Source organism: Gigantopelta aegis, chromosome 10 (assembly GCF_016097555.1).
Source record: "Gigantopelta aegis isolate Gae_Host chromosome 10, Gae_host_genome, whole genome shotgun sequence".
Classification (NCBI taxonomy): domain Eukaryota; kingdom Metazoa; phylum Mollusca; class Gastropoda; order Neomphalida; family Peltospiridae; genus Gigantopelta; species Gigantopelta aegis.
Window position 1 is genome coordinate 18,970,274 of NC_054708.1, and position 15,543 is coordinate 18,985,816.

Below are 15,543 nucleotides of genomic sequence, written 5' to 3' on the forward strand. Positions count from 1 at the left end.
TTTTTTGGGCCTGATAGAAATATGCACACGGTGAACCAGTAGAGAAAAGCCATTATCCAAGCTGATTAATTAAGACACAAGCAATCAAACATATGTCAATAATGTACATTTCAAACAACTTATGTTAAATCAATACCCCAAGTGACATTAAGGCTTGATGAACAGAACTAGCTAATGGCAGTGGAACTTATCTCAGGATTATGGCTAACCTTTAATAAAATCTGATCCATCATTTTACAAATGGGTCAGTGACACACACACACATACACACACACACACACGCAAACACACACACACATACATGCACACACACAAACACATATACACACATGCACGCACACACAAACAAACATACACACACACAAACACACACATGCAAACACACACATGCATGCACACACACAAACACACATGCATGCACACACACAAACACATATACACACATGCATGCACACACACACATATACACACATGCATGCACACACACACACAAGCACACACACACAAATGCACGCACACACATGCAAACACATATACAAACGCACACACACACACACACAAACAGACACATATGCACACGCACACACACACACGCAAACACACACAAACACATATACACACATGCACGCACACACACAAACACATATACATACATGCACACACACAAACACACACAAACACACACATGCACACGCATGTACACGCATACATGAAACACTGAATAAAAATTGCTGGGAAGAACACCAGAGTTACAAAATAATTTAAATTTTAAATATCTTTTTAAAAATGTTTTAAACATTTTAGTTTTCATACCTTTTGCTGCACTTTGAAAATGATTTACCTGTTCCTGCTACATCCAAAAGGGAAACAGCTGTACATATGTGCAGTTTAAAGCTTAATGAATTTTACACAAAACCAGTGCTCAACAACAGCTCTATTCAAAGTTATTGTATTTGATATTCTCACATTGCTTATGTGCACATGACTATTTGCATAAAAAACAATTTCCTGCCCTAATTCAAAGAAATTATTATTCGATTTTGTGTCGTAAAATCAGTATGATTCACTCACACACGAGTGTAACAAGCATTTTGAGAGTACTGCTAAAGCAATACACGTCCCCTACCCGACCCAACAATTTTTTGCATCTCCTAAATTCAAGGGCCAAACATCTGTGAAAAGTGGGTAAATCACCATGAAAATTAAATTTGATCAGTTAACAGTACATGATAAAGCTATATACAACATTTCACCTCAATATCTTCAGGCATTGCAAAACAAGGCCGGAAAACTTTTTTTTTTATCTCTTACGTTCAAGGGCCGTAACTCTTTCAAAAATGGGTAAATCGCCATGAAAGTCAAACTTGATCTGTAACAGTATACACAAAATTTCAGCTTAACACATATGTAGGACAGACGGACTGACAGACTGACAGATGGACAGACACAGACGGACAGACAGACAGACAGACAGAAGGACGAAGATGAAACCAATAGTCTCTTCCGGTTGGTCCGGTAGGGGACTAATAATTTTTTTATTATTCATAGTATTATTTTAAAGAATAACAAGCTAGGACAAAACGACATCATTTTGTTAACAATGTACTATGTGGTGGCAGCAGGTTTTCTCCATTAAGTGTCACAATCACAAGAATTTAGTTAAACAGTTGTAGTTTTGAATGATTGGAGTATCATAAAAAAAACCCACCCTGTAACATTATCTCTATCTAGCATAGCGACAGTGAGTTTCCTTTCTCATTATCTGTGTTGTCCTTAATAATATGTCTGACACCATATAACTGTAAATAAAATGTGTTGAGTGTGTTGTTAAATAAAACATTTCTTCCCTCCTTCCTCTCTTTATCTCTACACTAGTCACCGGCCTCGGTGGTGTCGTGGTTAGCCATCGGTCTACAGGCTGGTAGGTACTGGGTTCGGATCCCAGTCGAAAGCATGGGATTTTTAATCCAGATACCGACTCCAAACCCTTAGTGAGTGCTCCGCAAGGCTCAATGGGTAGGTGTAAACCACTTGCACCGACCAATGATCCATAACTGGTTCAACAAAGGCCATGGTTTGTGCTATCCTGCCTGTGGGAAGCGCAAATAAAAGATCCCTTGCTGCCTGTCGTAAAAGAATAGCCTATGTGGCAACAGCGGGTTTCCTCTCACAAATCTGTGTGGTCCTTAACCATATGTCTGACACCATATAACCGTAAATAAAATGTGTTGAGTGCGTCGTTAAATAAAACATTTTTTTCTTTCTCTACACTAGTACAATTCTGCTTGTCATGTGCTCGTCTACTTCTAGGGCAGCCATCAGTGGCAGATCTAGAAAATCCATTTAGGGGGGCCCCAGTGACATGAAGGGGAACATGAAGTGAAATATATAATAAAATTATAACTATCGCAAAAGTTAGGCCCCCCCCCCCCCCCGATCCGCCTCTGGCCATATCTAAAGGACACCCAGAATCAAAAACGTGTTAGGCCACAATTAGATTTATCTTCTGGCATCTGCACCCACTTCTGCACAGGTTGTCCATTGTTCCTCAAATCTGAATGCATTGCAGACGGGTAAATCTGCACAAATGGGGGTGGACATTCACTCATTCATTTCAACTTATTTCTGTGCCTATATCCAATTAAGGTTCAAGCACGCTGTCCTGGGCACACACCATAGCTATCTGGGCTGTTTGTCCAGGTCAGAGGGTTAGTTGTTAGTGAGAGAAAAGAGGGTGTAGTGGTCTTACAAGTCACCAAAACTCGCTCTGGGTGGGAGCACATTGATTAATTAATCATCGGCTATTGGACGTCAAACATTTGGTAATTCTGATATATAGTCATAGAGAGGAAACCCGCTACATTTTTTTCATTAGCAGTAAGGGATCTTTTATGTGCACTTTCTCACAGACAGGATAGCACATATCATGGCCTTTGACCAGTTGTGGTACACTGGTTGGAATGAGAAAAAACTAATATGCAAAAGTAGATGTGGATTGTAAAAACCTCCTCAGGTAAATCTGACCGTGACCTTTGAGCAAATAGAACAAATGCATCATATACTGTCATATAATTGACATTACTATTCAGTGTTTCTGCCAGAAAGACATTTTTGGGTATGGGGCTATGGAATTAAAAGCAACCACAGTCAACAGAGGGTATGGGGGACCTCCCCTAGAAAGAAAATGAATTAAGGTTAGGGTTAAGAAAATCATACAGTAATGATAAGAATAATTAATTTTGTTAAAAGGTTAATTTAAAAAAAAGAAAAAAAAAAGCAGCTGCTACAAAACATTTGGGTATGGTGCCATACCCATTTTACCCTGTGGCAGGTAATATTTTATCATATAAGCTGAACAACAATATCATACAGGGCTCACACTGGAACACATTTTGGTTTAGTATTTCCTTGAAAAGTATTAAAATGTGGTTAATTAAAGGAATATTACATTAGCCAAAGACTAAATGTTGTAGCCACTTAGATTGGCTAATCTGGCAATGTACAGGGTGAGCCCTGTTCATTGGGCTAACAGAGGGAACATTTTACAAATTAAAAAAAGTAAAGTTTGTTTTACTTAACGACGCCACTAGAGCACGCTGATTTTTTTATCTTATCATCGGCTATTGGATGTCAAACATATTTCATTCTGACACTGTTTTTTTAGAGGAAACCTGCTGTCGCCACATAGGCTACTCTTTTATGACAGGCAGCAAGGGATCTTTTATTTGCCCTTCCCACAGGCACGATAGCACAAACCATGGCCTTTGTTGAACCAGTTATGGATCATTGGTCGGTGCAAGTGGTTTACACCTACCCAATGAGCCTTGCAGAGCACTCACTCGGGGTTTGGAGTCTGTGTCTGGATTAAAAATCCCATGCCTTTACTGGGATCCAAACCCAGTACCTACCAGCCTGTAGACCGATGGCCTAACCACGACGGCACTGCTACACAAATTAAAACAAGAGTACCAGTGAGGTACATGATACTCCCATCAGGAGTTTAATGGAAAACCATATAATATCTATATAAATGAATATGTTACGGGTATAATTCAATTATAACTATGTCAAATTTTTGCAATGGGATCGATGAACAGTTTGTCTTGAACCAACAACCATCCCAAGTTGTTCCTACATGAGATTTGAATGCAAGATATGATTTGGACAAAGATTTACTGTTATGTGCAGTAGACCGTGAAAGGTAGGTTACAGTGACTTAGTAATAGTACGTGGCACACCGCCATCCCAAGTTGTTCCTACATGTGAGGTTTGATGGTCCTGTATGTATCTGTATGCAAAATATGGTCCGGACAAGGATTTACTGTTATATGCAGTAGACCATGAAAAGTAGGACATAGTGACCTAGTAATAGTACACGACAAACCACCATCCCATATTGTTCCTACATGTGAGGTTTGATGGTCCTGTATGCATCTGTAAGCAAGATATGGTCTAAACAAGGATTTACTGTTATGTGCAGTAGACCATGAAAAGTAGGTCACTGTGACCTAGTAATAGTACGCGACAAACCACCATCCCAAGTTGTTCTTACATGTGAGATTTGATGGCCATGTATGCATCTGTATTCAAGATATGGTCCAGACAAGAAAAAGTTAACAGACAAACGTACATACGTACGGACGGCCAAACCATAATACCACTCATCATTGATGGGCATATAAAAATCGCTACACAATTTTAAAACATTAAACTGTAGTTGCTAATCAATTTTCAATTGACTAGAAATATCACGAATTAAGATTTTGAAAACAAAATGTTCCCTGTAACATTATAAAGAATCAAAACATATTAGGTCTAAACAATGCCCGTTCCTACATGCCGCTACTAAACTGCACAAAATTTAAGAGAGAGAAAAAAGGAGACCATAATTACAAGACAATATCAGGTCAAAATAATGCCTGTTCCCACATGCCCCTATTAAACTGCACAAAATCTAATTTAAAAAAAAGGGGGAAAAAAACCAGGAAAAAAAGAAGAAGAAAAAACCCAGGAGTCCATAATTACAAGACAATAAATTAATAATACATGCATGTCAATATGTCTTCCTAAGAAGACATCGGCATATATACCATAGAGAGATTACACATATTGATTTAGCCAGCCGCTGTAATCTGCTACAGCAAATTCTGTATTAAACATTGCCACGGATAGTACAGGACCAAGTCTAAAATCAATTCCATATTATGTTTCAGTGGGGCTGCATTCGTTATACATAAAGTGATGTATGCAAGAAGAATAAATGACAATTTCAGTTTCTACATTTAAAAATGTCAACCGTTAAAAACATGACAAATATTTCTGATATAAAATATTAAAAATCTGAGACTATGAGTGAGATAGAATATTGATCACAAATAATACACACACACACATCTGAATAACACTTGTATATTTCATGTGGAAAGATAATATGCAAATGAGGCTAATTTACTGTGCAAAAAAGGTTGATATAGATTCATGGTGGTATTACTATCAGATATAGAAAGAATTGTATTCATATTCATTTTAAAAATAAGCTTATCAATGAAAACATGAGGGAATAACATGATAACATTGACATACATAGCCACAATATCCATTAATACATTTTAATAAATTTAAATTCACATTAGATATGGATGTTTACCACTGAAGTGTTCAGAATGTTTATATTATTTAATTTAAAAATGTAAGCTATTACTGGATTTTCACATTAATACTGTTAATAAAATAAATGACTAATTTTTTTTTTATCCTTGCCTTTGTGAAATTATATACAGTGTTTTCTCTAGCTTGTTTTAGCATGGTGCCACACCATGCCTCAGTAGTCTAGCGCCATCTTGCCATAATCAGTGACAAGCCTTTTTCAAAAATGAATTCTAAAATTGGCTTTATAAAACACTCAGAAAACGTATTAATAATTAATAAAATATCCCTGTTGTCCCTATTTTGCCATTCATTTATTAAAGCAGAAACATTAAAATTTACATATATTTTTATTTCAATAAAAAAAACAATTAATGGGGAAAAAAGTGCCCTGAAAATGGTGGGTTTTTTTTTTTAACAAACCCGCTAGCTACTCGGCTTGATTGCCTCCGGCAACCTCAAGCCATACCACTAATTTTTACACTATGCCACCCCTGAATAACATTTCCGTATGCTTGGTAAGCACTAAATTTAAACATTTAGCAAAGCAGTTGTCTTGTCACACCATTAAATCTTGTTTTGCTGCTACACGAAAGGTAAAAATGAACATATAATTATAATCACTACCTGGCTATTATGATCAGAAAAACCTGACACTAAATAAGCTAATGGTATTTTTACCACCATAACAGGTCACTTTATATGTGTTTTTTGATATACAGGAAATATTACAATAATACACAACATCAATTTATACATTAGTCATGAAGATTAACAGATGTCACAACCTCATCAACCACTACTAATTAACATATGAGATGTTCTCGTAAAGAGGTGATCCAGTCACTCAGTCTGTTAAAGCCCTTTGCTTCCTTAAAATTGCCAAATACCTTTTCAACTGGCTGTTAAAATATTAAATGTCCAAAATGAATTAACAAAAGGTAGTTTGTTTTGTTTTACGACAACACTAGAGCACATTGATTTATTAATCATCAGCTACTAGATGTCAAACATTAATTAGGTAATTCTGACATATAGATCAAAGAGGAAGCTCGCTACATTTTCCTATTTTCCCGTAGGTAGCAAACATTTTAAAGGATATTTTATATGCACCATCCCAGACAGGATAGCACACACCACCACCTTTGATATACCAGTTGTGGCGCACAGACTAGAATGAGAAATAGCCCAATGGCCCGACCAAGAAGGATCTATCCTAAATTTACTACTGAGGTATATCCAGCCCTCTTAACATTTTGAATACCTTTTTGAACAACTATTTAAACATTAAATGTCCAAAATGAATGAACAAATAAATGTATAATGCACTGCATTGTTATTTAGTGTGATAGGTTGAAAATTTGATTGAAATTGAATCAATAAGGGGGTGGGACGCAGCCCAGTGGTAAAGCGTTTGCTGGATGTGCAGTCAGTTTGGGATCGATTCCCGTCAGTGGGCCCATTGGGCTATTTCTTGTTCCAGCTAGTGCACCACGACTGGCATTTCAAAGGCTGTGGTGTGTGCCATCCTGCCTGTGGGATGGTGCATATAAACAATCCCTTGCTACTAATGGAAAAATGTAGCAGGTTTCCTCTCTAAGACTGTATGTCAAAACTACCAAATGTTTGATATCCAATAGCCGATCAATAATAAATCAATGTGCTCTAGTGACGTCGTTAAACAAAACAGGAAATGTGGAAAAATATCAACTGTATCTCATTTCTAATGAAAAGAAACGTGAGTGTGTCTGATTATAAACAAAACGCCCCAACCCCAATCCAAGTGCTTATAACTTACATCATTTTATAAACATTTGATTGTAATTGGTATTTGCTGGTTTTATAACTTTTTCTATATTTAATACTTAGTGAACTGAATACAATATAGACTTTTACCTCAATCCAAACCCACGCATGCTGAATACCCATCAAAATCAGATCTCCAGGCCTGACCCCCTATTAATATATGGGTACGTCTTGGCAGTTAAATTGTGTTATGGGTACATTTTGACCACAAATGGGAACATTTTAGTTAAGTTCCGTTTAGGTAAGTTTTACCCTACTGTGATTGAATTTAGAATGGAGTGCACTTGCATACATCATCATGCCCATAAGAAGGGTATTTGAAGTTGGGGGGTTCAATCTCTAGTGGAGGAGCAAAAGGCAGATTTTTATCTTTATTTAAATAGAGTAGGCCAAAAAATATGCTTTTTCCTCCTCAGTGGAGATGGGGCTGCCCCCCCCCCCCCCACCCCCCAATTCTTATGGACCCAATGAGGTAGTACTAGTCTGCAAATTAATTTGATGTTTGACAGTTATTTATGTATAAGCGGCTAATAAACATTTAATGGAAATATTTTATTTTTTAATATATGTTCAGTAGCGGATCCAGGAGTGTGTGTGTGTGTGTGTGTGTGGGGGGGGGGGGTCCAGACCTCCCCTCTGTGAAACAGACCATAACCTTTAAGGAGAAACGTGATTATATGAACTGTTCTGTGTAAAAGGACAGATCAGTCATCACATTTAGACACCCACTCCTTTCAGAAATCCTGTTTATCATGGATACGGGTATATGGATAAAAACATGTTACATACTGATTTTCCATCCAGTTGTGAACAAAAACAAGACTTGAATTATTTAATAATCTCATTGTAAGTGATGAATTTTTATCATTGATAACTATACTAACAGGGGGCCGGGACGTAGCCCAGTGGTAAAGCATTCGCGTGATGCGTAGTCAGTCTAGGTTCGATCCATTGGGCTATTTCCCATTCCAGCCAGTGCTACAAAACTGGTGTAACAAAGGCTGTGGTATGTATTGTCATGTCTGTGGGATGTTACATATAAAAGATCCCTTGCTACTAATCGAAAAGATTAGCCCATGAAGTGGCAACAGCGGGTTTCCTCTCTCAATATCAGTGTGGTCCTTAACCATATGTCTGACGCCATATAACCGTAAATAAAAATGTGTTGAGTGTTGTTAAATAAAACATTTCCTTCTACTATACTGGACCTATTCAGAACCTAGAAGCTGTTCGCTGGTGTAGCGTTGCTGAAAACAAACCTCTCTGTTCATTAGTTGGGGGCAGGTGGCAATTCTTAGATGGCTACCGTTACCTGTTGCTACCACTGCTGCCTACTATTCATGTTTATAATTATATATTTCTCTGAATTCAGTAGATCTACTGCCACATACTTTTCTCAACTTTAAAAAAAGTACTTTTAAAGAACATGAAGAACGTTTATATTTGGAAATAATAACTGAAATAGGCCTAAACAAAGTCATGGTCACATTAACAAAGATTAAAATTTCGCATTGTTTTCCATACACTTGAATTTTAACATTTGATTTACCAACTCTAAAGATTATGTAAATGAAGCAACAAAAACTATTTTTTTTTAAAACTCACAAAGATCGGTTGTTTTTTTCCCCATTAAAAACCTGTACAAAGATTATGACAACTGTATAATATAATCAAGAGGAACATTATTCATCACTTTAAACAAATCTTACCAAATAAATTAATTGTTTGTTGGAGATTTTACCATTTCAAAAATATAAACAAACTTTCTGGAACGCCTACCGCCATCTTCCTTATGCATGTCAGGTGTTGGTTTTACAAGGTCATGTGACGAAATAGTCGTACACATTAATTTAGTTTACAAAGATTAACAACGCTAAAGTTTAAAATAAAATAAAATATAAAGTTTATATATGTATGTATTATTTATAACACAATAGGTATGAACTAATGTGTGGTTGTTACTTGTATTGTAGTTGTAAATATAGTAAAGGTGTATATTTTACATATTTTTCTGGATAGGCACAAATTATATTGACACCGGTTCATCTTTGCCGCACGAAGATGTAAACCAGTTTATTTGGAGTGAAATTAACTTTTTATAAGTGAAATAATATATTAGCGTATGGTTTATTGCATAAATATTTTATTCAGTGCAAATATTCACATTTTTGTGTCCATTAACAATGCTTAAATAGAGATTGATATTACTGTGAATGGATTATGTTAATGAGAAGTCTTCAAAGCGTGACGTCACTAATTAGGGCCAAATATAAAACTTGTATTGTTAAAGTTGTTCATGCGATGGTAGGCGATAAATAATCAACTTTTTAATGGGATGGACGCTACAAAAGTGCAGGTAAATATTGGTTTTGTCTTACTGAATATTCTTGGTAAATATTTACGCTGAATGATTTATGAAACATGCATTCTATTTCAGCGTATTATTGAACAAGTGACCTAGATGTGTGTCGAATTCATGTTTTAGCCTTGTCAGTTTGCTATCACGCATGCATGCCGATAGTGAATTGTAAAATTTCAATTTGTAATGTCTTCTTTGCAGTTTGTCGGAGCGTCTTGTGGACAGCACGGACCGTACACATTTTACAAAGCCTTTAAATATCATAAAGATGAAAAGCCAAAAATATTGTCTTTAGGAGAATTTTTCTTCGTTGAAATATTGAAAGGCGCACCGGTGAGCATTGGGGAACTTCAGTTGATTTGGGAAGACAAAAATAATAACCAACTGTTGGCAAGTGTACGACTTTATTTCCTGCCAGAACACACACCCGATGGAAAACAAGAATATCATGGCGAGGTAACTTTTTAAAATTTATTAATAATAATTTAATAATACTTGAAGCTGGGAACAATGTTTTGATATAAATGTTATCACAGGTCACAGGTCATCTTCCATCTATTTAGTAAACTGTTCAGTGTTTACTCAAGGCCAGCTTGTTGACACACTGGAGAATTATATTACATTGTCACTTTGGGTGTATAACATAGGTTAAGGCATTTCATGTTTATTTTATTTCAAATTCTGCATTTCATAAATAATATATTAATAGCCTTGCATAAATGATATTTTATATTTTCTTTTAACTTTTATCATTTATTGTTAATGTTTATCTAACAGTGTTAAATATTATTTTATATGTTTTGTATTTGCTAATTAAATAAAATATTATGTTAATCAGCATACTTTTTATATTAATTACACTAAGAATTAGTCATTCATAATTTTTTTTATATCAGTACTTTAACAACATTTAATTCAACAAACTGGGGTGTTTTTGTGGGTTTTTTTTTTTACACTTGTTTGTTTTTCTCCTAATCATATTAGTTGTAATTACATTCCTGCAGTAAAAATTGTGATAATAATTTAAAAAATACAAAGAAAAACAAACACAAAACATGCATGCATTGGAGACCATATAATATATGGTTCACCTGTATATTATATCAGGAACTAATATTGTTTTATTAATACAATGAATTTGTACATAAAATTCGAGTCTTTTTCAATATATTATCAGTAGTTTTAATTTATTATTTAAGACATTAATTTTGACAAAAACAATCAATACATAAATATCCATTTAAATATTTTAAGATTGATATTTTTATGTCTCACCCCTCACCTTCCCGCCAAAAAACAATAATTAAAAATCAAATAATAACAATAAAAGTGGAGGGGGAAATGAAGAGGCTAATAAATATTTAATGGAACTGTTTTATTTTTTAATATATGTTTATGATGAATACGGGTACATATGGATAAAAACATGTTACATACTGATTTTCCATCCAGTTGTGAACAAAAACAACTTGAATTGTTTATTGATCTCATTGCTAGTTCTTGTTGCTTTTATTTTGCACTAAATATTTTGAAAGCTGAATACAGTGTATTGTAGTATGTTTTATTTTTCAAAATACCATCATTTCACCCACCCATATTTACAGGTGTATATATGTATTGAAGCTGTATCTGCGACCCAAACACTTTCTAAGCATATAGATTTCAGCTTTGACACTTGATGGAGAACTACTCAGTGTGTCTATTTTTAGCACGTAAATATGGTAAACAGATGATATTTATCAGCAATTATTTACTTGGAAGCTTTAGCCACTTTATTTTTTCCTTAACGGCAGATTGTTCAGCCTTTGTGAAGTTATTAATTAGGTTATTGTTTTGTGCATAGCATTTCTGCTTAGCCTATTCAACCTGGGTCAGCCCCCCACTCTGCTTTTATCTAAAAGCCATTGAAAAGTTACTGCAGAAAATGAATGGCCAGCCCTGCCTAAGGGCAATGAAACAGCCTGCCTGCCTTTACATGAGGCGTACAACATTTGTGGCGTGTAATCAGCACGTTTCTACCTCTGCTATGCCAGTCAACAAACTCTGTGACATATTTCACTGTTAAATCTATTTCAGACGTTCTGCTGTTGAAAACACTGCTGCCAATTGCTAGTGTAATTCTCTAATTAAAATAAATTATTGTTATATTATCTTGCTACAGATGAAAAAGTGTATTTGATTTCTGTTTGACATTAGTCGTACATCATCCATTACATTTGTAAAGAGTGTATTATTATTCTATATATTGATTCAATCAATTGCATGTATTTTAGTGCACATTGAACTCAATTTTCATTATACTACATCATGTATTATTTTGTTGAACATTGTACTTCTCTGTAGGTTCACAGTTAGCATTGTGAAATAAAACATCTCAGATATGTACATTGTATAACATATTAAATACAGTTGGTATTTACATTGTTTTCTTACCATCACATTTTTAAATGTACAACACATATGCATGTATATTTATGCATTGTTCTGTGCTTTGTTTGATATGGATGGCAGCTGGAGGGGAACATTCTTTTTAAGTTACATGTACATTTCCTTTATGTCTTGACCTACATGTAGTACAGTGTATATAATGAATAATCTTGTATTATATTTATCCTGGTCTGAATACTCTGAATGGAGGTAACAGCACTACAGATGTGTGTGGTTGGGACAAAAGTGTTAAATATATTATAAATATGGAATGTATTTATTGTGATATTTAATATTATTGTTAAACATTTAACAAATAGTTCATAATTTTTTAAAGATCTTAATTAATTTTCATCATAAATTTAAGTTAAAATTACATTAATTAAATGCTGAAAGACTATACTACTATTCATTGTTTTGAGTCATTAAATATTTACGATCATTTGAAAGAATCATACATTCAATTAAAATACTGTTTTATGTTTAAAAATTAAAAATGATAATTGAAATACTAATATTTAATATGGTAATGTATTGTTGTAATATTATGATGAATTATTTTTTTAACAGCTTTATATGTTTTTGTGTTTGTTTTAGACATTTTGTTTTGTTATTAAGAAATAAATCGTAAACATCTTAAATTTACAATAAATTTTTATTCCCTGATTGTTAAATGTCATTAAATTGGCAGATATAAACTAATTATAAATCAGATGCAATTAGGTTTGTTACAATGAAATAATGTTGGATATTGGAAAATAATATTCGTGAGTCATTCATCGACAGCAGTCAACACTTTCTCTCAGCATTTATTGATTTAAATACTGTCGACACAACGCTGTATATTAACCGTGATCATAAGGAAACTATATGAGATGTTATTGATAAAAATATAAATTAATTAGTATGCCTTATATGACATGGACAATTCTCAAATATACAACTTACCATAATCAGGGCTCACAATGAAAACATACATTTTATTAGACAAAGACTAAATGTTATAGCCACTTTGTATAAAAATTAGCAGTTGGCTATTTTGGCATTGGACCCTGCCTTTTTTGTTAAACATAATGTAAAATTGAACGTAACAATATAACATGCTGCAAATTTAGCATGATTCCATGCTTCCGTTAATCTTAGATTTGGGGACGGAAGCACAAGATTATGAGACAAAATCCCCAAATATCAATTTTAGATTATGTTTATGGTTCTGGTGAAATCCTTTTAAAAAATCACATATTTAAAGCCTGTATAATATGCATAAATTTTAATGTCATTGTGTTTCAAAAAATGATTACATAAATATGATTTTTTTTTAATGTAAATTAAATTACCATTTAATAAATACAGTACACCCCTCCCTTTCATAATTTGTGTTTTTTCAATGCCACATTTTAATTATAATTTCACTTTTCATACATAATTTATAACTAATTGTTATTAATATCTTTATTAATATTTTGTTTAGAAATAATAATCAGCAGCTTTCCATTTTTTTTTAACAATTCTGACGAAGTGAATCTTCCAATTAGTGTAAAAATGCTGTAAAATATTCTGTGTCCACTGAGGCAAGTTGATAAGTTTGTCTAAAGATAAGCCATTGATGTTGGCTTGGCTTGGAACACAGTGATTATCTGCACATCTGCCAGTGTGCTTTGCCAGCTTTCGTTTGGGCCTGCATCCTGCAGTACATGCTATAACAACATCCCAGCGTTTTACATGTATACTGACCCATGGTATTTCCAATTTATGAAATGGTTCATTTTCAATTACTCCTGGCAACGTGCATGCGTTTAAATGTAAATTACTGTTGCATAATTAACAGCAATAATAATGGACAGCTTTGTTCAGAATGTTAAATTAAGCGTGTTTAAGGTGTGATGAGGGTGTGATATTGCATTAGCTTTTTCGTCTTCTTTTGTTGATAGTTATGAATGTTTTAGACATTTGAAATTTGTATGTGCTCTGTTTAAATAAAATAAAATGAACATTATTACAAATTTAAAAAAAATTAAGAAATGCTTAATTTAAAATGTTGACAAAAGAAATAAAATATATACGGACAATTCCAGTGCGGCAGTATAGTGAGGACAATGTTGGGGGACATAATACAGATGCGGCTGTTGCAACGACTAACCACAAAATAAAATTTCATTTAAACCAAGTGACACAGCAGAACATTTTGTCAATTTTTATTATTATTATTTTTTTTTAACTTAAAAAATTGGAGAAACTTGTTTATTTATCTGACAAAATATCAACTGTTACATGAAATTATTTAGCCAAATTATAAGAAAATTTGTAAAAAAAATAAATTCATTCTCAACTTGCTAATTTGGCGAGTGCCAGAGATAACCTTGAGTTAAATGAGGCAGACCCACAAAGGCGTGTAATAATGATGGTATCTCCCCCCCCTTCTCCCCATGTTATAAGTTGTGGAACAGCCCCTAAATAATCTGACTTTATTTGATTAAAACAACAACAAAAAACAAAACAGTAACCAATATTACATAATCACTATGATGACTACATAGTTATAATTAAGGAACCCCATATATATTTAAGGGCGGAACTTTAGTATATAAAATTGTAACAAGTTGGGTGGAGATAACATGAAATTATTTGTCTGAGGCAAAAGCACAACAAAAATATCCATGGATGTAATCGTATATGTAGCAGTGTTAGCTAGTTTTTGTAATTCTGTGTTGGTATGAGTTTTGACATCTATAGGTAGGTTACATACATATATACATGTGTAGGTCACAAGTTGTTCACTGGGTTAGTGTTTGTAATGTGAATGAAGAGAAATAATTTAGGGCAGCTGTCAGTTGGTCGGTGTGTCGTGTCATAGTTTTTATTTTTTTATTATGCAGAATATAGGTTTGCCCTGCTAAAGTTACCTGGTTTATAACTGTATATATGGGGTTTTTTTTTTTTTTTTACATAAGGAAAAGAAGAGGACTACTGAAAATAAAAAACATTTTTAAATATAAAATTAACAACTTAACATTTTAGTAAGGAAAATAAAAATGCAAACATATATGTATAAATACATTGATGCGTGTGTGTGTATGTGAGGAATGTGTTGTTCAAAATAATGTCTCCTATTTAATTACTCTTGTACCGTACATATCTATATAAATGTTAACTACAATGTACTTTACACTTGATTTCACATAAATTATTGAATATTTTATCTTTGCAAAGTACAAGAATGCAACTGATAAAATTTCTTTAAATATATAATATCCTGGGCTAACTCTGGCACTTGCCAAATTTTCCAATTGCAAATTTCAAAAACA

At 33.8% G+C, this 15,543-nt stretch overlaps 2 protein-coding genes across 5 annotated transcripts in view; one reads left to right on the forward strand and one right to left on the reverse strand.

Annotated features, from left to right (window-relative positions):
• The window catches only part of LOC121384607 (ectonucleoside triphosphate diphosphohydrolase 2-like), a 43,927-nt gene extending 34,674 nt beyond the window's left edge, over positions 1 to 9,253 (reverse strand). Inside the window, exon 1 of one of the 2 annotated variants that reach the window (XM_041515068.1) lies at positions 9,162 to 9,253. The gene's annotated coding sequence lies outside the window, so the exon portion shown is untranslated. The remainder of the gene's footprint in view (positions 1 to 9,161) is intronic. The other variant, XM_041515069.1, reaches the window with a different exon arrangement.
• Positions 9,254 to 9,535: 282 nt separating this feature from the next.
• Positions 9,536 to 15,543, forward strand: part of LOC121384756 (AT-rich interactive domain-containing protein 5B-like) — an 89,727-nt gene continuing 83,719 nt past the window's right edge. For all 3 annotated transcript variants that reach the window (XM_041515298.1, XM_041515300.1, XM_041515299.1), the window contains exons 1-2: positions 9,536 to 9,808; positions 10,013 to 10,267. In XM_041515298.1, coding sequence (XP_041371232.1) covers positions 9,788 to 9,808; positions 10,013 to 10,267 — 276 coding nt within the window. In that variant the 5' untranslated portion in view covers positions 9,536 to 9,787. The remainder of the gene's footprint in view (positions 9,809 to 10,012; positions 10,268 to 15,543) is intronic.